This window comes from Ranitomeya imitator, chromosome 6 (genome assembly GCF_032444005.1).
Source record: "Ranitomeya imitator isolate aRanImi1 chromosome 6, aRanImi1.pri, whole genome shotgun sequence".
In the NCBI taxonomy this organism is placed as follows: Eukaryota; Metazoa; Chordata; class Amphibia; order Anura; family Dendrobatidae; genus Ranitomeya; species Ranitomeya imitator.
The window spans coordinates 338,300,308-338,325,636 of record NC_091287.1 but is presented as its reverse complement, the minus strand read 5'-3'; the positions used below and the strand labels follow the sequence as shown (position 1 = coordinate 338,325,636).

The 25,329-nt window shown below is 61.0% G+C and overlaps 1 protein-coding gene across 4 annotated transcripts in view; it reads left to right on the top strand.

The window, feature by feature from the left end:
* Positions 1-22,431: 22,431 nt before the first annotated feature.
* DCDC2 (doublecortin domain containing 2) overlaps positions 22,432-25,329 on the top strand; it is a 235,344-nt gene continuing 232,446 nt past the window's right edge. For all 4 annotated transcript variants that reach the window (XM_069730878.1, XM_069730876.1, XM_069730877.1 and 1 more), the window contains exon 1: positions 22,432-23,011. In XM_069730878.1, coding sequence (XP_069586979.1) covers positions 22,650-23,011 — 362 coding nt within the window. In that variant the 5' untranslated portion in view covers positions 22,432-22,649. The remainder of the gene's footprint in view (positions 23,012-25,329) is intronic.

Here is a 25,329-nt window from a genome sequence, read left to right as displayed (position 1 = left end):
TAGCAGGAGTGGGGTGAGGACTGCCTGTGGGGCGTTAGCAGGAGTGGGGTGAGGACTGCCTGTGGGGCGTTAGCAGAAGTGGGGTGAGGACTGCCTGTGGGGCGTTAGCAGGAGTGGGGTGAGGACTGCCTGTGGGGCGTTAGCAGGAGTGGGGTGAGGACTGCCTGTGGGGCGTTAGGAGGAGTGGGGTGAGGACTGCCTGTGGGGCATTAGCAGGAGTGGGGTGAGGACTGCCTGTGGGGCGTTAGCAGGAGTGGGGTGAGGACTGTCTGTGGGGCGTTAGCAGGAGTGGGGTGAGGACTGCCTGTGGGGCGTTAGCAGGAGTGGGGTGAGGACTGCCTGTGGGGCGTTAGCAGGAGTGGGGTGAGGACTGCCTGTGGGGCGTTAGCAGGAGTGGGGTGAGGACTGCCTGTGGGGCGTTAGCAGGAGTGCGGTGAGGACTGCCTGTGGGGCGTTAGCAGAAGTGGGGTGAGGACTGCCTGTGGGGCGTTAGCAGGAGTGGGGTGAGGACTGTCTGTGGGGCGTTAGCAGGAGTGGGGTGAGGACTGTCTGTGGGGCGTTAGCAGGAGTGGGGTGAGGACTGCCTGTGGGGCGTTAGCAGGAGTGGGGTGAGGACTGCCTGTGGGGCGTTAGCAGGAGTGGGGTGAGGACTGTCTGTGGGGCGTTAGCAGGAGTGGGGTGAGGAGTGTCTGTGGGGCGTTAGCAGGAGTGGGGTGAGGACTGTCTGTGGGGCGTTAGCAGGAGTGGGGTGAGAACTGTCTGTGGGGCGTTAGCAGGAGTGGGGGGAGGACTGTCTGTGGGGCGTTAGCAGGAGTGGGGTGAGGACTGCCTGTGGGCATTAGCAGGATTGGGGTGAGGACTGCCTGTGGGGCGTTAGCAGGAGTGGGGTGAGGACTGTCTGTGGGGCGTTAGCAGGATTGGGGTGAGGACTGCCTGTGGGGCGTTAGCAGGAGTGGGGTGAGGACTGCCTGTGGGGCGTTAGCAGGAGTGGGGTGAGGACTGCCTGTGGGGCGTTAGCAGGAGTGGGGTGAGGACTGCCTGTGGGGCATTAGCAGGAGTGGGGTGAGGACTGCCTGTGGGGCATTAGCAGGAGTGGGGTGAGGACTGCCTGTGGGGCGTTAGCAGGAGTGGGGTGAGGACTGCCTGTGGGGCGTTAGCAGGAGTGGGGTGAGGACTGCCTGTGGGGCGTTAGCAGGAGTGGGGTGAGGACTGCCTGTGGGGCATTAGGAGGAGTGGGGTGAGGACTGCCTGTGGGGCATTAGCAGGAGTGGGGTGAGGACTGCCTGTGGGGCGTTAGCAGGAGTGGGGTGAGGACTGTCTGTGGGGCGTTAGCAGGAGTGGGGTGAGGACTGCCTGTGGGGCGTTAGCAGGAGTGGGGTGAGGACTGCCTGTGGGGCGTTAGCAGGAGTGGGGTGAGGACTGCCTGTGGGGCGTTAGCAGGAGTGGGGTGAGGACTGCCTGTGGGGCGTTAGCAGGAGTGCGGTGAGGACTGCCTGTGGGGCGTTAGCAGAAGTGGGGTGAGGACTGCCTGTGGGGCGTTAGCAGGAGTGGGGTGAGGACTGTCTGTGGGGCGTTAGCAGGAGTGGGGTGAGGACTGCCTGTGGGGCGTTAGCAGGAGTGGGGTGAGGACTGCCTGTGGGGCATTAGCAGGAGTGGGGTGAGGACTGCCTGTGGGGCGTTAGCAGGAGTGGGGTGAGGACTGTCTGTGGGGCGTTAGCAGGAGTGGGGTGAGGACTGTCTGTGGGGCATTAGCAGGAGTGGGGTGAGGACTGTCTGTGGGGCGTTAGCAGGAGTGGGGGGAGGACTGTCTGTGGGGCGTTAGCAGGAGTGGGGGGAGGACTGTCTGTGGGGCGTTAGCAGGAGTGGGGTGAGGACTGTCTGTGGGGCGTTAGCAGGAGTGGGGTGAGGACTGTCTGTGGGGCATTAGCAGGAGTGGGGTGAGGACTGCCTGTGGGGCATTAGCAGGAGTGGGGTGATGTGGGGCGTTAGCAGGAGTGGGGTGAGGACTGTCTGTGGGGCGTTAGCAGGAGTGGGGTGAGGACTGTCTGTGGGGCATTAGCAGGAGTGGGGTGAGGACTGTCTGTGGGGCATTAGCAGGAGTGGGGTGAGGACTGTCTGTGGGGCATTAGCAGGAGTGGGGTGAGGACTGCCTGTGGGGCATTAGCAGGATTGGGGTGAGGACTGTCTGTGGGGCGTTAGCAGGATTGGGGTGAGGACTGTCTGTGGGGCATTAGCAGGAGTGGGGTGAGGACTGTCTGTGGGACATTAGCAGGATTGGGGTGAGGATTGTCTGTGGGGCATTAGCAGGAGTGGGGTGAGGACTGTCTGTGGGGCGTTAGCAGGAGTGGGGTGAGGACTGCCTGTGGGGCATTAGCAGGATTGGGGTGAGGACTGTCTGTGGGGCGTTAGCAGGAGTGGGGTGAGGACTGCCTGTGGGGCATTAGCAGGATTGGGGTGAGGACTGTCTGTGGGGCATTAGCAGGATTGGGGTGAGGACTGTCTGTGGGGCGTTAGCAGGAGTGGGGTGAGGACTGTCTGTGGGGCATTAGCAGGATTGGGGTGAGGACTGTCTGTGGGGCATTAGCAGGAGTGGGGTGAGGACTGTCTGTGGGGCGTTAGCAGGATTGGGGTGAGGACTGTCTGTGGGGCATTAGCAGGAGTGGGGTGAGGACTGTCTGTGGGGCGTTAGCAGGATTGGGGTGAGGACTGTCTGTGGGGCGTTAGCAGGAGTGGGGTGAGGACTGTCTGTGGGGCGTTAGCAGGAGTGGGGTGAGGACTGTCTGTGGGGCATTAGCAGGAGTGGGGTGAGGACTGTCTGTGGGGCATTAGCAGGAGTGGGGTGAGGACTGCCTGTGGGGCATTAGCAGGATTGGGGTGAGGACTGTCTGTGGGGCGTTAGCAGGATTGGGGTGAGGACTGTCTGTGGGGCATTAGCAGGAGTGGGGTGAGGACTGTCTGTGGGACATTAGCAGGATTGGGGTGAGGATTGTCTGTGGGGCATTAGCAGGAGTGGGGTGAGGACTGTCTGTGGGGCGTTAGCAGGAGTGGGGTGAGGACTGCCTGTGGGGCGTTAGCAGGAGTGGGGTGAGGACTGCCTGTGGGGCATTAGCAGGATTGGGGTGAGGACTGTCTGTGGGGCATTAGCAGGATTGGGGTGAGGACTGTCTGTGGGGCATTAGCAGGAGTGGGGTGAGGACTGTCTGTGGGGCATTAGCAGGAGTGGGGTGAGGACTGTCTGTGGGGCATTAGCAGGAGTGGGGTGAGGACTGCCTGTGGGGCATTAGCAGGATTGGGGTGAGGACTGTCTGTGGGGCGTTAGCAGGATTGGGGTGAGGACTGTCTGTGGGGCATTAGCAGGAGTGGGGTGAGGACTGTCTGTGGGACATTAGCAGGATTGGGGTGAGGATTGTCTGTGGGGCATTAGCAGGAGTGGGGTGAGGACTGTCTGTGGGGCGTTAGCAGGAGTGGGGTGAGGACTGCCTGTGGGGCATTAGCAGGATTGGGGTGAGGACTGTCTGTGGGGCGTTAGCAGGAGTGGGGTGAGGACTGCCTGTGGGGCATTAGCAGGATTGGGGTGAGGACTGTCTGTGGGGCATTAGCAGGATTGGGGTGAGGACTGTCTGTGGGGCGTTAGCAGGAGTGGGGTGAGGACTGTCTGTGGGGCATTAGCAGGATTGGGGTGAGGACTGTCTGTGGGGCATTAGCAGGAGTGGGGTGAGGACTGTCTGTGGGGCGTTAGCAGGATTGGGGTGAGGACTGTCTGTGGGGCATTAGCAGGAGTGGGGTGAGGACTGTCTGTGGGGCGTTAGCAGGATTGGGGTGAGGACTGTCTGTGGGGCGTTAGCAGGAGTGGGGTGAGGACTGTCTGTGGGGCGTTAGCAGGAGTGGGGGGAGGACTGTCTGTGGGGCGTTAGGAGGAGTGAGGTGAGGACTGTCTGTGGGGCGTTAGCAGGATTGGGGTGAGGACTGTCTGTGGGGCGTTAGCAGGAGTGAGGTGAGGACTGTCTGTGGGGCGTTAGCAGGAGTGGGGGGAGGACTGTCTGTGGGGCGTTAGGAGGAGTGAGGTGAGGACTGTCTGTGGGGCGTTAGCAGGAGTGGGGTGAGGACTGTCTGTGGGGCGTTAGCAGGAGTGAGGTGAGGACTGTCTGTGGGGCGTTAGCAGGAGTGGGGGGAGGACTGTCTGTGGGGCGTTAGCAGGAGTGAGGTGAGGACTGTCTGTGGGGCGTTAGCAGGAGTGGGGTGAGGACTGTTTGTGGGGCGTTAGCAGGAGTGGGGTGAGGACTGCCTGTGGGGCGTTAGCAGGAGTGAGGTGACTACTGCCTGTGGGGCGTTAGCAGGAGTGGGGTGAGGACTGTCTGTGGGGCGTTAGCAGGAGTGGGGTGAGGACTGCCTGTGGGGCGTTAGCAGGAGTGAGGTGAGGACTGTCTGTGGGGCGTTAGCAGGAGTGGGGGGAGGACTGTCTGTGGGGCGTTAGCAGGAGTGAGGTGAGGACTGTCTGTGGGGCGTTAGCAGGAGTGGGGTGAGGACTGTCTGTGGGGCGTTAGCAGGAGTGGGGTGAGGACTGCCTGTGGGGCGTTAGCAGGAGTGGGGTGAGGACTGCCTGTGGGGCGTTAGCAGGAGTGGGGTGAGGAGTGTCTGTGGGGCGTTAGCAGAAGTGGGGTGAGGACTGCCTGTGGGGCGTTAGCAGGAGTGGGGTGAGGACTGCCTGTGGGGCGTTAGCAGGAGTGAGGTGACTACTGTCTGTGGGGCGTTAGCAGGAGTGGGGTGAGGACTGTCTGTGGGGCGTTAGCAGGAGTGGGGTGAGGACTGCCTGTGGGGCGTTAGCAGGAGTGGGGTGAGGACTGCCTGTGGGGCGTTAGCAGGAGTGGGGTGAGGACTGTCTGTGGGGCGTTAGCAGGAGTGGGGTGAGGACTGTCTGTGGGGCGTTAGCAGGAGTGGGGTGAGGACTGCCTGTGGGGCGTTAGCAGGAGTGGGGTGAGGACTGTCTGTGGGGCGTTAGCAGGATTGGGGTGAGGACTGCCTGTGGGGCGTTAGCAGGAGTGGGGTGAGGACTGCCTGTGGGGCGTTAGCAGGAGTGGGGTGAGGACTGCCTGTGGGGCATTAGCAGGAGTGGGGTGAGGACTGCCTGTGGGGCATTAGCAGGAGTGGGGTGAGGACTGCCTGTGGGGCGTTAGCAGGAGTGGGGTGAGGACTGCCTGTGGGGCGTTAGCAGAAGTGGGGTGAGGACTGCCTGTGGGGCGTTAGCAGGAGTGGGGTGAGGACTGCCTGTGGGGCGTTAGCAGGAGTGGGGTGAGGACTGCCTGTGGGGCGTTAGGAGGAGTGGGGTGAGGACTGCCTGTGGGGCATTAGCAGGAGTGGGGTGAGGACTGCCTGTGGGGCGTTAGCAGGAGTGGGGTGAGGACTGTCTGTGGGGCGTTAGCAGGAGTGGGGTGAGGACTGCCTGTGGGGCGTTAGCAGGAGTGGGGTGAGGACTGCCTGTGGGGCGTTAGCAGGAGTGGGGTGAGGACTGCCTGTGGGGCGTTAGCAGGAGTGGGGTGAGGACTGCCTGTGGGGCGTTAGCAGGAGTGCGGTGAGGACTGCCTGTGGGGCGTTAGCAGAAGTGGGGTGAGGACTGCCTGTGGGGCGTTAGCAGGAGTGGGGTGAGGACTGTCTGTGGGGCGTTAGCAGGAGTGGGGTGAGGACTGTCTGTGGGGCGTTAGCAGGAGTGGGGTGAGGACTGCCTGTGGGGCGTTAGCAGGAGTGGGGTGAGGACTGCCTGTGGGGCGTTAGCAGGAGTGGGGTGAGGACTGTCTGTGGGGCGTTAGCAGGAGTGGGGTGAGGAGTGTCTGTGGGGCGTTAGCAGGAGTGGGGTGAGGACTGTCTGTGGGGCGTTAGCAGGAGTGGGGTGAGAACTGTCTGTGGGGCGTTAGCAGGAGTGGGGGGAGGACTGTCTGTGGGGCGTTAGCAGGAGTGGGGTGAGGACTGCCTGTGGGCATTAGCAGGATTGGGGTGAGGACTGCCTGTGGGGCGTTAGCAGGAGTGGGGTGAGGACTGTCTGTGGGGCGTTAGCAGGATTGGGGTGAGGACTGCCTGTGGGGCGTTAGCAGGAGTGGGGTGAGGACTGCCTGTGGGGCGTTAGCAGGAGTGGGGTGAGGACTGCCTGTGGGGCGTTAGCAGGAGTGGGGTGAGGACTGCCTGTGGGGCATTAGCAGGAGTGGGGTGAGGACTGCCTGTGGGGCATTAGCAGGAGTGGGGTGAGGACTGCCTGTGGGGCGTTAGCAGGAGTGGGGTGAGGACTGCCTGTGGGGCGTTAGCAGGAGTGGGGTGAGGACTGCCTGTGGGGCGTTAGCAGGAGTGGGGTGAGGACTGCCTGTGGGGCGTTAGGAGGAGTGGGGTGAGGACTGCCTGTGGGGCATTAGCAGGAGTGGGGTGAGGACTGCCTGTGGGGCGTTAGCAGGAGTGGGGTGAGGACTGTCTGTGGGGCGTTAGCAGGAGTGGGGTGAGGACTGCCTGTGGGGCGTTAGCAGGAGTGGGGTGAGGACTGCCTGTGGGGCGTTAGCAGGAGTGGGGTGAGGACTGCCTGTGGGGCGTTAGCAGGAGTGGGGTGAGGACTGCCTGTGGGGCGTTAGCAGGAGTGCGGTGAGGACTGCCTGTGGGGCGTTAGCAGAAGTGGGGTGAGGACTGCCTGTGGGGCGTTAGCAGGAGTGGGGTGAGGACTGTCTGTGGGGCGTTAGCAGGAGTGGGGTGAGGACTGCCTGTGGGGCGTTAGCAGGAGTGGGGTGAGGACTGCCTGTGGGGCATTAGCAGGAGTGGGGTGAGGACTGCCTGTGGGGCGTTAGCAGGAGTGGGGTGAGGACTGTCTGTGGGGCGTTAGCAGGAGTGGGGTGAGGACTGTCTGTGGGGCATTAGCAGGAGTGGGGTGAGGACTGTCTGTGGGGCGTTAGCAGGAGTGGGGGGAGGACTGTCTGTGGGGCGTTAGCAGGAGTGGGGGGAGGACTGTCTGTGGGGCGTTAGCAGGAGTGGGGTGAGGACTGTCTGTGGGGCGTTAGCAGGAGTGGGGTGAGGACTGTCTGTGGGGCATTAGCAGGAGTGGGGTGAGGACTGCCTGTGGGGCATTAGCAGGAGTGGGGTGATGTGGGGCGTTAGCAGGAGTGGGGTGAGGACTGTCTGTGGGGCGTTAGCAGGAGTGGGGTGAGGACTGTCTGTGGGGCATTAGCAGGAGTGGGGTGAGGACTGTCTGTGGGGCATTAGCAGGAGTGGGGTGAGGACTGTCTGTGGGGCATTAGCAGGAGTGGGGTGAGGACTGCCTGTGGGGCATTAGCAGGATTGGGGTGAGGACTGTCTGTGGGGCGTTAGCAGGATTGGGGTGAGGACTGTCTGTGGGGCATTAGCAGGAGTGGGGTGAGGACTGTCTGTGGGACATTAGCAGGATTGGGGTGAGGATTGTCTGTGGGGCATTAGCAGGAGTGGGGTGAGGACTGTCTGTGGGGCGTTAGCAGGAGTGGGGTGAGGACTGCCTGTGGGGCATTAGCAGGATTGGGGTGAGGACTGTCTGTGGGGCGTTAGCAGGAGTGGGGTGAGGACTGCCTGTGGGGCATTAGCAGGATTGGGGTGAGGACTGTCTGTGGGGCATTAGCAGGATTGGGGTGAGGACTGTCTGTGGGGCGTTAGCAGGAGTGGGGTGAGGACTGTCTGTGGGGCATTAGCAGGATTGGGGTGAGGACTGTCTGTGGGGCATTAGCAGGAGTGGGGTGAGGACTGTCTGTGGGGCGTTAGCAGGATTGGGGTGAGGACTGTCTGTGGGGCATTAGCAGGAGTGGGGTGAGGACTGTCTGTGGGGCGTTAGCAGGATTGGGGTGAGGACTGTCTGTGGGGCGTTAGCAGGAGTGGGGTGAGGACTGTCTGTGGGGCGTTAGCAGGAGTGGGGTGAGGACTGTCTGTGGGGCATTAGCAGGAGTGGGGTGAGGACTGTCTGTGGGGCATTAGCAGGAGTGGGGTGAGGACTGCCTGTGGGGCATTAGCAGGATTGGGGTGAGGACTGTCTGTGGGGCGTTAGCAGGATTGGGGTGAGGACTGTCTGTGGGGCATTAGCAGGAGTGGGGTGAGGACTGTCTGTGGGACATTAGCAGGATTGGGGTGAGGATTGTCTGTGGGGCATTAGCAGGAGTGGGGTGAGGACTGTCTGTGGGGCGTTAGCAGGAGTGGGGTGAGGACTGCCTGTGGGGCGTTAGCAGGAGTGGGGTGAGGACTGCCTGTGGGGCATTAGCAGGATTGGGGTGAGGACTGTCTGTGGGGCATTAGCAGGATTGGGGTGAGGACTGTCTGTGGGGCATTAGCAGGAGTGGGGTGAGGACTGTCTGTGGGGCATTAGCAGGAGTGGGGTGAGGACTGTCTGTGGGGCATTAGCAGGAGTGGGGTGAGGACTGCCTGTGGGGCATTAGCAGGATTGGGGTGAGGACTGTCTGTGGGGCGTTAGCAGGATTGGGGTGAGGACTGTCTGTGGGGCATTAGCAGGAGTGGGGTGAGGACTGTCTGTGGGACATTAGCAGGATTGGGGTGAGGATTGTCTGTGGGGCATTAGCAGGAGTGGGGTGAGGACTGTCTGTGGGGCGTTAGCAGGAGTGGGGTGAGGACTGTCTGTGGGGCGTTAGCAGGAGTGGGGTGAGGACTGCCTGTGGGGCATTAGCAGGATTGGGGTGAGGACTGTCTGTGGGGCGTTAGCAGGAGTGGGGTGAGGACTGCCTGTGGGGCATTAGCAGGATTGGGGTGAGGACTGTCTGTGGGGCATTAGCAGGATTGGGGTGAGGACTGTCTGTGGGGCGTTAGCAGGAGTGGGGTGAGGACTGTCTGTGGGGCGTTAGCAGGAGTGGGGTGAGGACTGTCTGTGGGGCGTTAGCAGGAGTGGGGTGAGGACTGCCTGTGGGGCATTAGCAGGATTGGGGTGAGGACTGTCTGTGGGGCGTTAGCAGGAGTGGGGTGAGGACTGCCTGTGGGGCATTAGCAGGATTGGGGTGAGGACTGTCTGTGGGGCATTAGCAGGATTGGGGTGAGGACTGTCTGTGGGGCGTTAGCAGGAGTGGGGTGAGGACTGTCTGTGGGGCATTAGCAGGATTGGGGTGAGGACTGTCTGTGGGGCATTAGCAGGAGTGGGGTGAGGACTGTCTGTGGGGCGTTAGCAGGATTGGGGTGAGGACTGTCTGTGGGGCATTAGCAGGAGTGGGGTGAGGACTGTCTGTGGGGCGTTAGCAGGATTGGGGTGAGGACTGTCTGTGGGGCGTTAGCAGGAGTGGGGTGAGGACTGTCTGTGGGGCATTAGCAGGAGTGGGGTGAGGACTGCCTGTGGGGCGTTAGCAGGAGTGGGGTGAGGACTGTCTGTGGGGCGTTAGCAGGAGTGGGGTGAGGACTGTCTGTGGGGCATTAGCAGGAGTGGGGTGAGGACTGTCTGTGGGGCATTAGCAGGAGTGGGGTGAGGACTGCCTGTGGGGCATTAGCAGGATTGGGGTGAGGACTGTCTGTGGGGCGTTAGCAGGATTGGGGTGAGGACTGTCTGTGGGGCATTAGCAGGAGTGGGGTGAGGACTGTCTGTGGGACATTAGCAGGATTGGGGTGAGGATTGTCTGTGGGGCATTAGCAGGAGTGGGGTGAGGACTGTCTGTGGGGCGTTAGCAGGAGTGGGGTGAGGACTGCCTGTGGGGCATTAGCAGGATTGGGGTGAGGACTGTCTGTGGGGCATTAGCAGGATTGGGGTGAGGACTGTCTGTGGGGCATTAGCAGGAGTGGGGTGAGGACTGTCTGTGGGGCGTTAGCAGGAGTGGGGTGAGGACTGTCTGTGGGGCGTTAGCAGGAGTGGGGTGAGGACTGTCTGTGGGGCATTAGCAGGAGTGGGGTGAGGACTGCCTGTGGGGCGTTAGCAGGAGTGGGGTGAGGACTGCCTGTGGGGCGTTAGCAGGAGTGGGGTGAGGACTGCCTGTGGGGCGTTAGGAGGAGTGGGGTGAGGACTGCCTGTGGGGCATTAGCAGGAGTGGGGTGAGGACTGCCTGTGGGGCGTTAGCAGGAGTGGGGTGAGGACTGTCTGTGGGGCGTTAGCAGGAGTGGGGTGAGGACTGCCTGTGGGGCGTTAGCAGGAGTGGGGTGAGGACTGCCTGTGGGGCGTTAGCAGGAGTGGGGTGAGGACTGCCTGTGGGGCGTTAGCAGGAGTGGGGTGAGGACTGCCTGTGGGGCGTTAGCAGGAGTGCGGTGAGGACTGCCTGTGGGGCGTTAGCAGAAGTGGGGTGAGGACTGCCTGTGGGGCGTTAGCAGGAGTGGGGTGAGGACTGTCTGTGGGGCGTTAGCAGGAGTGGGGTGAGGACTGCCTGTGGGGCGTTAGCAGGAGTGGGGTGAGGACTGCCTGTGGGGCATTAGCAGGAGTGGGGTGAGGACTGCCTGTGGGGCGTTAGCAGGAGTGGGGTGAGGACTGTCTGTGGGGCGTTAGCAGGAGTGGGGTGAGGACTGTCTGTGGGGCATTAGCAGGAGTGGGGTGAGGACTGTCTGTGGGGCGTTAGCAGGAGTGGGGGGAGGACTGTCTGTGGGGCGTTAGCAGGAGTGGGGGGAGGACTGTCTGTGGGGCGTTAGCAGGAGTGGGGTGAGGACTGTCTGTGGGGCGTTAGCAGGAGTGGGGTGAGGACTGTCTGTGGGGCATTAGCAGGAGTGGGGTGAGGACTGCCTGTGGGGCATTAGCAGGAGTGGGGTGATGTGGGGCGTTAGCAGGAGTGGGGTGAGGACTGTCTGTGGGGCGTTAGCAGGAGTGGGGTGAGGACTGTCTGTGGGGCATTAGCAGGAGTGGGGTGAGGACTGTCTGTGGGGCATTAGCAGGAGTGGGGTGAGGACTGTCTGTGGGGCATTAGCAGGAGTGGGGTGAGGACTGCCTGTGGGGCATTAGCAGGATTGGGGTGAGGACTGTCTGTGGGGCGTTAGCAGGATTGGGGTGAGGACTGTCTGTGGGGCATTAGCAGGAGTGGGGTGAGGACTGTCTGTGGGACATTAGCAGGATTGGGGTGAGGATTGTCTGTGGGGCATTAGCAGGAGTGGGGTGAGGACTGTCTGTGGGGCGTTAGCAGGAGTGGGGTGAGGACTGCCTGTGGGGCATTAGCAGGATTGGGGTGAGGACTGTCTGTGGGGCGTTAGCAGGAGTGGGGTGAGGACTGCCTGTGGGGCATTAGCAGGATTGGGGTGAGGACTGTCTGTGGGGCATTAGCAGGATTGGGGTGAGGACTGTCTGTGGGGCGTTAGCAGGAGTGGGGTGAGGACTGTCTGTGGGGCATTAGCAGGATTGGGGTGAGGACTGTCTGTGGGGCATTAGCAGGAGTGGGGTGAGGACTGTCTGTGGGGCGTTAGCAGGATTGGGGTGAGGACTGTCTGTGGGGCATTAGCAGGAGTGGGGTGAGGACTGTCTGTGGGGCGTTAGCAGGATTGGGGTGAGGACTGTCTGTGGGGCGTTAGCAGGAGTGGGGTGAGGACTGTCTGTGGGGCGTTAGCAGGAGTGGGGTGAGGACTGTCTGTGGGGCATTAGCAGGAGTGGGGTGAGGACTGTCTGTGGGGCATTAGCAGGAGTGGGGTGAGGACTGCCTGTGGGGCATTAGCAGGATTGGGGTGAGGACTGTCTGTGGGGCGTTAGCAGGATTGGGGTGAGGACTGTCTGTGGGGCATTAGCAGGAGTGGGGTGAGGACTGTCTGTGGGACATTAGCAGGATTGGGGTGAGGATTGTCTGTGGGGCATTAGCAGGAGTGGGGTGAGGACTGTCTGTGGGGCGTTAGCAGGAGTGGGGTGAGGACTGCCTGTGGGGCGTTAGCAGGAGTGGGGTGAGGACTGCCTGTGGGGCATTAGCAGGATTGGGGTGAGGACTGTCTGTGGGGCATTAGCAGGATTGGGGTGAGGACTGTCTGTGGGGCATTAGCAGGAGTGGGGTGAGGACTGTCTGTGGGGCATTAGCAGGAGTGGGGTGAGGACTGTCTGTGGGGCATTAGCAGGAGTGGGGTGAGGACTGCCTGTGGGGCATTAGCAGGATTGGGGTGAGGACTGTCTGTGGGGCGTTAGCAGGATTGGGGTGAGGACTGTCTGTGGGGCATTAGCAGGAGTGGGGTGAGGACTGTCTGTGGGACATTAGCAGGATTGGGGTGAGGATTGTCTGTGGGGCATTAGCAGGAGTGGGGTGAGGACTGTCTGTGGGGCGTTAGCAGGAGTGGGGTGAGGACTGTCTGTGGGGCGTTAGCAGGAGTGGGGTGAGGACTGCCTGTGGGGCATTAGCAGGATTGGGGTGAGGACTGTCTGTGGGGCGTTAGCAGGAGTGGGGTGAGGACTGCCTGTGGGGCATTAGCAGGATTGGGGTGAGGACTGTCTGTGGGGCATTAGCAGGATTGGGGTGAGGACTGTCTGTGGGGCGTTAGCAGGAGTGGGGTGAGGACTGTCTGTGGGGCATTAGCAGGATTGGGGTGAGGACTGTCTGTGGGGCATTAGCAGGAGTGGGGTGAGGACTGTCTGTGGGGCGTTAGCAGGATTGGGGTGAGGACTGTCTGTGGGGCATTAGCAGGAGTGGGGTGAGGACTGTCTGTGGGGCGTTAGCAGGATTGGGGTGAGGACTGTCTGTGGGGCGTTAGCAGGAGTGGGGTGAGGACTGTCTGTGGGGCATTAGCAGGAGTGGGGTGAGGACTGCCTGTGGGGCGTTAGCAGGAGTGGGGTGAGGACTGTCTGTGGGGCGTTAGCAGGAGTGGGGTGAGGACTGTCTGTGGGGCATTAGCAGGAGTGGGGTGAGGACTGTCTGTGGGGCATTAGCAGGAGTGGGGTGAGGACTGCCTGTGGGGCATTAGCAGGATTGGGGTGAGGACTGTCTGTGGGGCGTTAGCAGGATTGGGGTGAGGACTGCCTGTGGGGCGTTAGCAGGAGTGGGGTGAGGACTGCCTGTGGGGCGTTAGCAGAAGTGGGGTGAGGACTGCCTGTGGGGCGTTAGCAGGAGTGGGGTGAGGACTGCCTGTGGGGCGTTAGCAGGAGTGGGGTGAGGACTGCCTGTGGGGCGTTAGGAGGAGTGGGGTGAGGACTGCCTGTGGGGCATTAGCAGGAGTGGGGTGAGGACTGCCTGTGGGGCGTTAGCAGGAGTGGGGTGAGGACTGTCTGTGGGGCGTTAGCAGGAGTGGGGTGAGGACTGCCTGTGGGGCGTTAGCAGGAGTGGGGTGAGGACTGCCTGTGGGGCGTTAGCAGGAGTGGGGTGAGGACTGCCTGTGGGGCGTTAGCAGGAGTGGGGTGAGGACTGCCTGTGGGGCGTTAGCAGGAGTGCGGTGAGGACTGCCTGTGGGGCGTTAGCAGAAGTGGGGTGAGGACTGCCTGTGGGGCGTTAGCAGGAGTGGGGTGAGGACTGTCTGTGGGGCGTTAGCAGGAGTGGGGTGAGGACTGTCTGTGGGGCGTTAGCAGGAGTGGGGTGAGGACTGCCTGTGGGGCGTTAGCAGGAGTGGGGTGAGGACTGCCTGTGGGGCGTTAGCAGGAGTGGGGTGAGGACTGTCTGTGGGGCGTTAGCAGGAGTGGGGTGAGGAGTGTCTGTGGGGCGTTAGCAGGAGTGGGGTGAGGACTGTCTGTGGGGCGTTAGCAGGAGTGGGGTGAGAACTGTCTGTGGGGCGTTAGCAGGAGTGGGGGGAGGACTGTCTGTGGGGCGTTAGCAGGAGTGGGGTGAGGACTGCCTGTGGGCATTAGCAGGATTGGGGTGAGGACTGCCTGTGGGGCGTTAGCAGGAGTGGGGTGAGGACTGTCTGTGGGGCGTTAGCAGGATTGGGGTGAGGACTGCCTGTGGGGCGTTAGCAGGAGTGGGGTGAGGACTGCCTGTGGGGCGTTAGCAGGAGTGGGGTGAGGACTGCCTGTGGGGCGTTAGCAGGAGTGGGGTGAGGACTGCCTGTGGGGCATTAGCAGGAGTGGGGTGAGGACTGCCTGTGGGGCATTAGCAGGAGTGGGGTGAGGACTGCCTGTGGGGCGTTAGCAGGAGTGGGGTGAGGACTGCCTGTGGGGCGTTAGCAGGAGTGGGGTGAGGACTGCCTGTGGGGCGTTAGCAGGAGTGGGGTGAGGACTGCCTGTGGGGCGTTAGGAGGAGTGGGGTGAGGACTGCCTGTGGGGCATTAGCAGGAGTGGGGTGAGGACTGCCTGTGGGGCGTTAGCAGGAGTGGGGTGAGGACTGTCTGTGGGGCGTTAGCAGGAGTGGGGTGAGGACTGCCTGTGGGGCGTTAGCAGGAGTGGGGTGAGGACTGCCTGTGGGGCGTTAGCAGGAGTGGGGTGAGGACTGCCTGTGGGGCGTTAGCAGGAGTGGGGTGAGGACTGCCTGTGGGGCGTTAGCAGGAGTGCGGTGAGGACTGCCTGTGGGGCGTTAGCAGAAGTGGGGTGAGGACTGCCTGTGGGGCGTTAGCAGGAGTGGGGTGAGGACTGTCTGTGGGGCGTTAGCAGGAGTGGGGTGAGGACTGCCTGTGGGGCGTTAGCAGGAGTGGGGTGAGGACTGCCTGTGGGGCATTAGCAGGAGTGGGGTGAGGACTGCCTGTGGGGCGTTAGCAGGAGTGGGGTGAGGACTGTCTGTGGGGCGTTAGCAGGAGTGGGGTGAGGACTGTCTGTGGGGCATTAGCAGGAGTGGGGTGAGGACTGTCTGTGGGGCGTTAGCAGGAGTGGGGGGAGGACTGTCTGTGGGGCGTTAGCAGGAGTGGGGGGAGGACTGTCTGTGGGGCGTTAGCAGGAGTGGGGTGAGGACTGTCTGTGGGGCGTTAGCAGGAGTGGGGTGAGGACTGTCTGTGGGGCATTAGCAGGAGTGGGGTGAGGACTGCCTGTGGGGCATTAGCAGGAGTGGGGTGATGTGGGGCGTTAGCAGGAGTGGGGTGAGGACTGTCTGTGGGGCGTTAGCAGGAGTGGGGTGAGGACTGTCTGTGGGGCATTAGCAGGAGTGGGGTGAGGACTGTCTGTGGGGCATTAGCAGGAGTGGGGTGAGGACTGTCTGTGGGGCATTAGCAGGAGTGGGGTGAGGACTGCCTGTGGGGCATTAGCAGGATTGGGGTGAGGACTGTCTGTGGGGCGTTAGCAGGATTGGGGTGAGGACTGTCTGTGGGGCATTAGCAGGAGTGGGGTGAGGACTGTCTGTGGGACATTAGCAGGATTGGGGTGAGGATTGTCTGTGGGGCATTAGCAGGAGTGGGGTGAGGACTGTCTGTGGGGCGTTAGCAGGAGTGGGGTGAGGACTGCCTGTGGGGCATTAGCAGGATTGGGGTGAGGACTGTCTGTGGGGCGTTAGCAGGAGTGGGGTGAGGACTGCCTGTGGGGCATTAGCAGGATTGGGGTGAGGACTGTCTGTGGGGCATTAGCAGGATTGGGGTGAGGACTGTCTGTGGGGCGTTAGCAGGAGTGGGGTGAGGACTGTCTGTGGGGCATTAGCAGGATTGGGGTGAGGACTGTCTGTGGGGCATTAGCAGGAGTGGGGTGAGGACTGTCTGTGGGGCGTTAGCAGGATTGGGGTGAGGACTGTCTGTGGGGCATTAGCAGGAGTGGGGTGAGGACTGTCTGTGGGGCGTTAGCAGGATTGGGGTGAGGACTGTCTGTGGGGCGTTAGCAGGAGTGGGGTGAGGACTGTCTGTGGGGCGTTAGCAGGAGTGGGGTGAGGACTGTCTGTGGGGCATTAGCAGGAGTGGGGTGAGGACTGTCTGTGGGGCATTAGCAGGAGTGGGGTGAGGACTGCCTGTGGGGCATTAGCAGGATTGGGGTGAGGACTGTCTGTGGGGCGTTAGCAGGATTGGGGTGAGGACTGTCTGTGGGGCATTAGCAGGAGTGGGGTGAGGACTGTCTGTGGGACATTAGCAGGATTGGGGTGAGGATTGTCTGTGGGGCATTAGCAGGAGTGGGGTGAGGACTGTCTGTGGGGCGTTAGCAGGAGTGGGGTGAGGACTGCCTGTGGGGCGTTAGCAGGAGTGGGGTGAGGACTGCCTGTGGGGCATTAGCAGGATTGGGGTGAGGACTGTCTGTGGGGCATTAGCAGGATTGGGGTGAGGACTGTCTGTGGGGCATTAGCAGGAGTGGGGTGAGGACTGTCTGTGGGGCATTAGCAGGAGTGGGGTGAGGACTGTCTGTGGGGCATTAGCAGGAGTGGGGTGAGGACTGCCTGTGGGGCATTAGCAGGATTGGGGTGAGGACTGTCTGTGGGGCGTTAGCAGGATTGGGGTGAGGACTGTCTGTGGGGCATTAGCAGGAGTGGGGTGAGGACTGTCTGTGGGACATTAGCAGGATTGGGGTGAGGATTGTCTGTGGGGCATTAGCAGGAGTGGGGTGAGGACTGTCTGTGGGGCGTTAGCAGGAGTGGGGTGAGGACTGTCTGTGGGGCGTTAGCAGGAGTGGGGTGAGGACTGCCTGTGGGGCATTAGCAGGATTGGGGTGAGGACTGTCTGTGGGGCGTTAGCAGGAGTGGGGTGAGGACTGCCTGTGGGGCATTAGCAGGATTGGGGTGAGGACTGTCTGTGGGGCATTAGCAGGATTGGGGTGAGGACTGTCTGTGGGGCGTTAGCAGGAGTGGGGTGAGGACTGTCTGTGGGGCGTTAGCAGGAGTGGGGTGAGGACTGTCTGTGGGGCGTTAGCAGGAGTGGGGTGAGGACTGCCTGTGGGGCATTAGCAGGATTGGGGTGAGGACTGTCTGTGGGGCGTTAGCAGGAGTGGGGTGAGGACTGCCTGTGGGGCATTAGCAGGATTGGGGTGAGGACTGTCTGTGGGGCATTAGCAGGATTGGGGTGAGGACTGTCTGTGGGGCGTTAGCAGGAGTGGGGTGAGGACTGTCTGTGGGGCATTAGCAGGATTGGGGTGAGGACTGTCTGTGGGGCATTAGCAGGAGTGGGGTGAGGACTGTCTGTGGGGCGTTAGCAGGATTGGGGTGAGGACTGTCTGTGGGGCATTAGCAGGAGTGGGGTGAGGACTGTCTGTGGGGCGTTAGCAGGATTGGGGTGAGGACTGTCTGTGGGGCGTTAGCAGGAGTGGGGTGAGGACTGTCTGTGGGGCATTAGCAGGAGTGGGGTGAGGACTGCCTGTGGGGCGTTAGCAGGAGTGGGGTGAGGACTGTCTGTGGGGCGTTAGCAGGAGTGGGGTGAGGACTGTCTGTGGGGCATTAGCAGGAGTGGGGTGAGGACTGTCTGTGGGGCATTAGCAGGAGTGGGGTGAGGACTGCCTGTGGGGCATTAGCAGGATTGGGGTGAGGACTGTCTGTGGGGCGTTAGCAGGATTGGGGTGAGGACTGTCTGTGGGGCATTAGCAGGAGTGGGGTGAGGACTGTCTGTGGGACATTAGCAGGATTGGGGTGAGGATTGTCTGTGGGGCATTAGCAGGAGTGGGGTGAGGACTGTCTGTGGGGCGTTAGCAGGAGTGGGGTGAGGACTGCCTGTGGGGCATTAGCAGGATTGGGGTGAGGACTGTCTGTGGGGCATTAGCAGGATTGGGGTGAGGACTGTCTGTGGGGCATTAGCAGGAGTGGGGTGAGGACTGTCTGTGGGGCGTTAGCAGGAGTGGGGTGAGGACTGTCTGTGGGGCGTTAGCAGGAGTGGGGTGAGGACTGTCTGTGGGGCATTAGCAGGAGTGGGGTGAGGACTGCCTGTGGGGCGTTAGCAGGAGTGGGGTGAGGACTGCCTGTGGGGCGTTAGCAGGAGTGGGGTGAGGACTGCCTGTGGGGCGTTAGGAGGAGTGGGGTGAGGACTGCCTGTGGGGCATTAGCAGGAGTGGGGTGAGGACTGCCTGTGGGGCGTTAGCAGGAGTGGGGTGAGGACTGTCTGTGGGGCGTTAGCAGGAGTGGGGTGAGGACTGCCTGTGGGGCGTTAGCAGGAGTGGGGTGAGGACTGCCTGTGGGGCGTTAGCAGGAGTGGGGTGAGGACTGCCTGTGGGGCGTTAGCAGGAGTGGGGTGAGGACTGCCTGTGGGGCGTTAGCAGGAGTGCGGTGAGGACTGCCTGTGGGGCGTTAGCAGAAGTGGGGTGAGGACTGCCTGTGGGGCGTTAGCAGGAGTGGGGTGAGGACTGTCTGTGGGGCGTTAGCAGGAGTGGGGTGAGGACTGCCTGTGGGGCGTTAGCAGGAGTGGGGTGAGGACTGCCTGTGGGGCATTAGCAGGAGTGGGGTGAGGACTGCCTGTGGGGCGTTAGCAGGAGTGGGGTGAGGACTGTCTGTGGGGCGTTAGCAGGAGTGGGGTGAGGACTGTCTGTGGGGCATTAGCAGGAGTGGGGTGAGGACTGTCTGTGGGGCGTTAGCAGGAGTGGGGGGAGGACTGTCTGTGGGGCGTTAGCAGGAGTGGGGGGAGGACTGTCTGTGGGGCGTTAGCAGGAGTGGGGTGAGGACTGTCTGTGGGGCGTTAGCAGGAGTGGGGTGAGGACTGTCTGTGGGGCATTAGCAGGAGTGGGGTGAGGACTGCCTGTGGGGCATTAGCAGGAGTGGGGTGATGTGGGGCGTTAGCAGGAGTGGGGTGAGGACTGTCTGTGGGGCGTTAGCAGGAGTGGGGTGAGGACTGTCTGTGGGGCATTAGCAGGAGTGGGGTGAGGACTGTCTGTGGGGCATTAGCAGGAGTGGGGTGAGGACTGTCTGTGGGGCATTAGCAGGAGTGGGGTGAGGACTGCCTGTGGGGCATTAGCAGGATTGGGGTGAGGACTGTCTGTGGGGCGTTAGCAGGATTGGGGTGAGGACTGTCTGTGGGGCATTAGCAGGAGTGGGGTGAGGACTGTCTGTGGGACATTAGCAGGATTGGGGTGAGGATTGTCTGTGGGGCATTAGCAGGAGTGGGGTGAGGACTGTCTGTGGGGCGTTAGCAGGAGTGGGGTGAGGACTGCCTGTGGGGCATTAGCAGGATTGGGGTGAGGACTGTCTGTGGGGCGTTAGCAGGAGTGGGGTGAGGACTGCCTGTGGGGCATTAGCAGGATTGGGGTGAGGACTGTCTGTGGGGCATTAGCAGGATTGGGGTGAGGACTGTCTGTGGGGCGTTAGCAGGAGTGGGGTGAGGACTGTCTGTGGGGCATTAGCAGGATTGGGGTGAGGACTGTCTGTGGGGCATTAGCAGGAGTGGGGTGAGGACTGTCTGTGGGGCGTTAGCAGGATTGGGGTGAGGACTGTCTGTGGGGCATTAGCAGGAGTGGGGTGAGGACTGTCTGTGGGGCGTTAGCAGGATTGGGGTGAGGACTGTCTGTGGGGCGTTAGCAGGAGTGGGGTGAGGACTGTCTGTGGGGCGTTAGCAGGAGTGGGGTGAGGACTGTCTGTGGGGCATTAGCAGGAGTGGGGTGAGGACTGTCTGTGGGGCATTAGCAGGAGTGGGGTGAGGACTGCCTGTGGGGCATTAGCAGGATTGGGGTGAGGACTGTCTGTGGGGCGTTAGCAGGATTGGGGTGAGGACTGTCTGTGGGGCATTAGCAGGAGTGGGGTGAGGACTGTCTGTGGGACATTAGCAGGATTGGGGTGAGGATTGTCTGTGGGGCATTAGCAGGAGTGGGGTGAGGACTGTCTGTGGGGCGTTAGCAGGAGTGGGGTGAGGACTGCCTGTGGGGCGTTAGCAGGAGTGGGGTGAGGACTGCCTGTGGGGCATTAGCAGGATTGGGGTGAGGACTGTCTGTGGGGCATTAGCAGGATTGGGGTGAGGACTGTCTGTGGGGCATTAGCAGGAGTGGGGTGAGGACTGTCTGTGGGGCATTAGCAGGAGTGGGGTGAGGACTGTCTGTGGGGCATTAGCAGGAGTGGGGTGAGGACTGCCTGTGGGGCATTAGCAGGATTGGGGTGAGGACTGTCTGTGGGGCGTTAGCAGGATTGGGGTGAGGACTGTCTGTGGGGCATTAGCAGGAGTGGGGTGAGGACTGTCTGTGGGACATTAGCAGGATTGGGGTGAGGATTGTCTGTGGGGCATTAGCAGGAGTGGGGTGAGGACTGTCTGTGGGGCGTTAGCAGGAGTGGGGTGAGGACTGTCTGTGGGGCGTTAGCAGGAGTGGGGTGAGGACTGCCTGTGGGGCATTAGCAGGATTGGGGTGAGGACTGTCTGTGGGGCGTTAGCAGGAGTGGGGTGAGGACTGCCTGTGGGGCATTAGCAGGATTGGGGTGAGGACTGTCTGTGGGGCATTAGCAGGATTGGGGTGAGGACTGTCTGTGGGGCGTTAGCAGGAGTGGGGTGAGGACTGTCTGTGGGGCATTAGCAGGATTGGGGTGAGGACTGTCTGTGGGGCATTAGCAGGAGTGGGGTGAGGACTGTCTGTGGGGCGTTAGCAGGATTGGGGTGAGGACTGTCTGTGGGGCATTAGCAGGAGTGGGGTGAGGACTGTCTGTGGGGCGTTAGCAGGATTGGGGTGAGGACTGTCTGTGGGGCGTTAGCAGGAGTGGGGTGAGGACTGTCTGTGGGGCATTAGCAGGAGTGGGGTGAGGACTGCCTGTGGGGCGTTAGCAGGAGTGGGGTGAGGACTGTCTGTGGGGCGTTAGCAGGAGTGGGGTGAGGACTGTCTGTGGGGCATTAGCAGGAGTGGGGTGAGGACTGTCTGTGGGGCATTAGCAGGAGTGGGGTGAGGACTGCCTGTGGGGCATTAGCAGGATTGGGGTGAGGACTGTCTGTGGGGCGTTAGCAGGATTGGGGTGAGGACTGTCTGTGGGGCATTAGCAGGAGTGGGGTGAGGACTGTCTGTGGGACATTAGCAGGATTGGGGTGAGGATTGTCTGTGGGGCATTAGCAGGAGTGGGGTGAGGACTGTCTGTGGGGCGTTAGCAGGAGTGGGGTGAGGACTGCCTGTGGGGCATTAGCAGGATTGGGGTGAGGACTGTCTGTGGGGCATTAGCAGGATTGGGGTGAGGACTGTCTGTGGGGCATTAGCAGGAGTGGGGTGAGGACTGTCTGTGGGGCGTTAGCAGGATTGGGGTGAGGACTGTCTGTGGGGCGTTAGCAGGAGTGGGGTGAGGACTGTCTGTGGGGTGTTAGCAGGATTGGGGTGAGGACTGTCTGTGGGGCATTAGCAGGATTGGGGTGAGGACTGTCTGTGGGGCATTAGCAGGAGTGGGGTGAGGACTGTCTGTGGGGCGTTAGCAGGAGTGGGGTGAGGACTGCCTGTGGGGCGTTAGCAGGAGTGGGGTGAGGACTGTCTGTGGGGCGTTAGCAGGAGTGGGGTGAGGACTGTCTGTGGGGCATTAGCAGGAGTGGGGTGAGGACTGTCTGTGGGGCGTTAGCAGGAGTGGGGGGAGGACTGTCTGTGGGGCGTTAGCAGGAGTGGGGGGAGGACTGTCTGTGGGGCGTTAGCAGGAGTGGGGTGAGGACTGTCTGTGGGGCGTTAGCAGGAGTGGGGTGAGGACTGTCTGTGGGGCATTAGCAGGAGTGGGGTGAGGACTGCCTGTGGGGCATTAGCAGGAGTGGGGTGATGTGGGGCGTTAGCAGGAGTGGGGTGAGGACTGTCTGTGGGGCGTTAGCAGGAGTGGGGTGAGGACTGTCTGTGGGGCATTAGCAGGAGTGGGGTGAGGACTGTCTGTGGGGCATTAGCAGGAGTGGGGTGAGGACTGTCTGTGGGGCATTAGCAGGAGTGGGGTGAGGACTGCCTGTGGGGCATTAGCAGGATTGGGGTGAGGACTGTCTGTGGGGCGTTAGCAGGATTGGGGTGAGGACTGTCTGTGGGGCATTAGCAGGAGTGGGGTGAGGACTGTCTGTGGGACATTAGCAGGATTGGGGTGAGGATTGTCTGTGGGGCGTTAGCAGGATTGGGGTGAGGACTGTCTGTGGGGCATTAGCAGGATTGGGGTGAGGATTGTCTGTGGGGCATTAGCAGGAGTGGGGTGAGGACTGTCTGTGGGGCGTTAGCAGGAGTGGGGTGAGGACTGCCTGTGGGGCATTAGCAGGATTGGGGTGAGGACTGTCTGTGGGGCATTAGCAGGATTGGGGTGAGGACTGTCTGTGGGGCATTAGCAGGAGTGGGGTGAGGACTGTCTGTGGGGCGTTAGCAGGATTGGGGTGAGGACTGTCTGTGGGGCGTTAGCAGGAGTGGGGTGAGGACTGTCTGTGGGGTGTTAGCAGGATTGGGGTGAGGACTGTCTGTGGGGCATTAGCAGGATTGGGGTGAGGACTGTCTGTGGGGCGTTAGCAGGAGTGGGGTGAGGACTGTCTGTGGGGCATTAGCAGGAGTGGGGTGAGTGACAGATCGGTGGTCGCGTTTCATGACCACAGACGGTAATAATACCAATAGTAGCAATAATGCTGCTCACAATGGCAGGATCGCTGCTGCTGCAGATAACACGGGCACGGCCGCTGCACCTGGTAATACTCTGCTGCTAGTAATCCAGGGAATAATACCAGTACTCCCACCGAGGATTTCCCACCAGGACAGACGCCCCCTCTATATATAACGACCCCAGTCCCGTCCACACAGCGCAATGTATACAGGCACACTCTAGGGGGCGTGACTGGCCGCGCGTCACGTGGGCAGACTTGTGCGGTTGCCCTGGCGACCACGTGAAGCATCACGAAGCGGCGAATTGTAGCGCTGTGGGAGGGAGGCGGCGGTTCGGGCTCCTCGGTATAACGCTGGCGGGGGCCGGAGCCCAGTACAACAGGTGTGGTGGGAGGAGGGCGCAGCAGGTGGCACTGTACGGCGGGCACGGGAGGTGCCTGCATGTAGTGATGTGAGGCAGGCAGTTAGTTGGCAGAGGTCGCACGGGCACATGCAGGACGGCAGCCCGGTCTCGCCAGCACTGGCCCACTCCCCGCCTGGAAGGATGCAGCCGGTAGCAGCCAGTGGGGGGCGCAGCCTGGCTCCCCTGGCACAGCAGCCCGCAGTGAAGGCGGTGCACGTGTACCGGAATGGGGACCCCTTCTACCGCGGCCGCCGCATGCTGATCCACGAGAAGCGGGTGGGCACGTTTGATGTCTTCCTGAAGGATGTCACTGGCAGGGTGCAGGCGCCATTCGGGGCGGTGCGGAACATCTACACCCCAAAAAGTGGCCACAGGGTCACCTCTCTGGAGGACCTGCAGCCCGGGGAGTGCTACGTGGCCGGAGGGAAGGAGACGTTCAAGAAGTTGGAGTAAGTATGAAGTGTCAGTCTCTCCGCAGCATGGGCATCCAGCAGGGCACGGGGGGCACACTGGCACTGGGTGGTGACTATTACTATGTGATGTCCGGGCAGGAGGGTCAGTAATATATGGTGGGGGCAGACTGGCACTGGGTGGTGACTATTACTATGTGATGTCCGGGCAGGAGGGTCAGTAATATATGGTGGGGGCAGACTGGCACTGGGTGGTGTGACTATTACTATGTGATGTCCGGGCAGGAGGGTCAGTAATATATGGTGGCGGCAGACTGGCACTGGGTGGTGACTATTACTATGTGATGTCCGGGCAGGAGGGTCAGTAATATATGGTGGGGGCAGACTGGCACTGGGTGGTGTGACTATTACTATGTGATGTCCGGGCAGGAGGGTCAGTAATATATGGTGGGGGCAGACTGGCACTGGGTGGTGACTATTACTATGTGATGTCCGGGCAGGAGGGTCAGTAATATATGGTGGGGGCAGACTGGCACTGGGTGGTGACTATTACTATGTGATGTCCGGGCAGGAGGGTCAGTAATATATGGTGGGGGCAGACTGGCACTGGGTGGTGTGACTATTACTATGTGATGTCCGGGCAGGAGGGTCAGTAATATATGGTGGCGGCAGACTGGCACTGGGTGGTGACTATTACTATGTGATGTCCGGGCAGGAGGGTCAGTAATATATGGTGGGGGCAGACTGGCACTGGGTGGTGTGACTATTACTATGTGATGTCCGGGCAGGAGGGTCAGTAATATATGGTGGGCGGCAGACTGGCACTGGGTGGTGTGACTATTACTATGTGATGTCCGGGCAGGAGGGTCAGTAATATATGGTGGGCGGCAGACTGGCACTGGGTGGTGACTATTACTATGTGATGTCCGGGGCAGGAGGGTCAGTAATATATGGTGGGCGGCAGACTGGCACTGGGTGGTGACTATTACTATGTGATGTCCCGGGCAGGAGGGTCAGTAATATATGGTGGGTGGCAGACTGGCACTGGGTGGTGACTTGTACTATGTGATGTCCGGGGCAGGAGGGTCAGTAATATATGGTGGGGGCAGACTGGCACTGGGTGGTGACTATTACTATGTGATGTCCGGGCAGGAGGGTCAGTAATATATGGTGGGCGGCAGACTGGCACTGGGTGGTGACTATTACTATGTGATGTCCGGGGCAGGAGGGTCAGTAATATATGGTGGCGGCAGACTGGCACTGGGTGGTGACTATTACTATGTGATGTCCGGGGCAGGAGGGTCAGTAATATATGGTGGGCGGCAGACTGGCACTGGGTGGTGTGACTATTACTATGTGATGTCCGGGGCAGGAGGGTCAGTAATATATGGTGGGGGCAGACTGGCACTGGGTGGTGACTATTACTATGTGATGTCCGGGCAGGAGGGTCAGTAATATATGGTGGGGGCAGACTGGCACTGGGTGGTGACTATTACTATGTGATGTCCGGGGCAGGAGGGTCAGTAATATATGGTGGGCGGCAGACTGGCACTGGGTGGTGACTATTACTATGTGATGTCCGGGCAGGAGGGTCAGTAATATATGGTGGCGGCAGACTGGCATCGGGTGGTGACTATTACTATGTGATGTCCGGGGCAGGAGGGTCAGTAATATATGGTGGGGCAGACTGGCACTGGGTGGTGTGACTATTACTATGTGATGTCCGGGGCAGGAGGGTCAGTAATATATGGTGGGGGCAGACTGGCACTGGGTGGTGACTATTACTATGTGATGTCCGGGCAGGAGGGTCAGTAATATATGGTGGGGGCAGACTGGCACTGGGTGGTGACTATTACTATGTGATGTCCCGGGCAGGAGGGTCAGTAATATATGGTGGGGGCAGACTTTCACTGGGTGGTGTGACTATTACTATGTGATGTCCGGGCAGGAGGGTCAGTAATATATGGTGGAGGCAGACTGGCACTGGGTGGTGACTTGTACTATGTGATGTCCGGGGCAGGAGGGTCATTAATATATGGTGGGTGGCAGACTGGCACTGGGTGGTGTGACTATTACTATGTGATGTCCGGGCAGGAGGGTCAGTAATATATGGTGGGTGGCAGAGTGGCACTGGGTGGTGACTATTACTATGTGATGTCCGGGCAGGAGGGTCAGTAATATATGGTGGGTGGCAGACTGGCATCGGGTGGTGACTATTACTATGTGATGTCCGGGTAGGAGGGTCAGTAATATATGGTGGGGGCAGACTGGCACTGGGTGGTGACTATTACTATGTGATGTCCGGGCAGGAGGATCAGTAATATATGGTGGGGGCAGACTGGCACTGGGTGGTGACT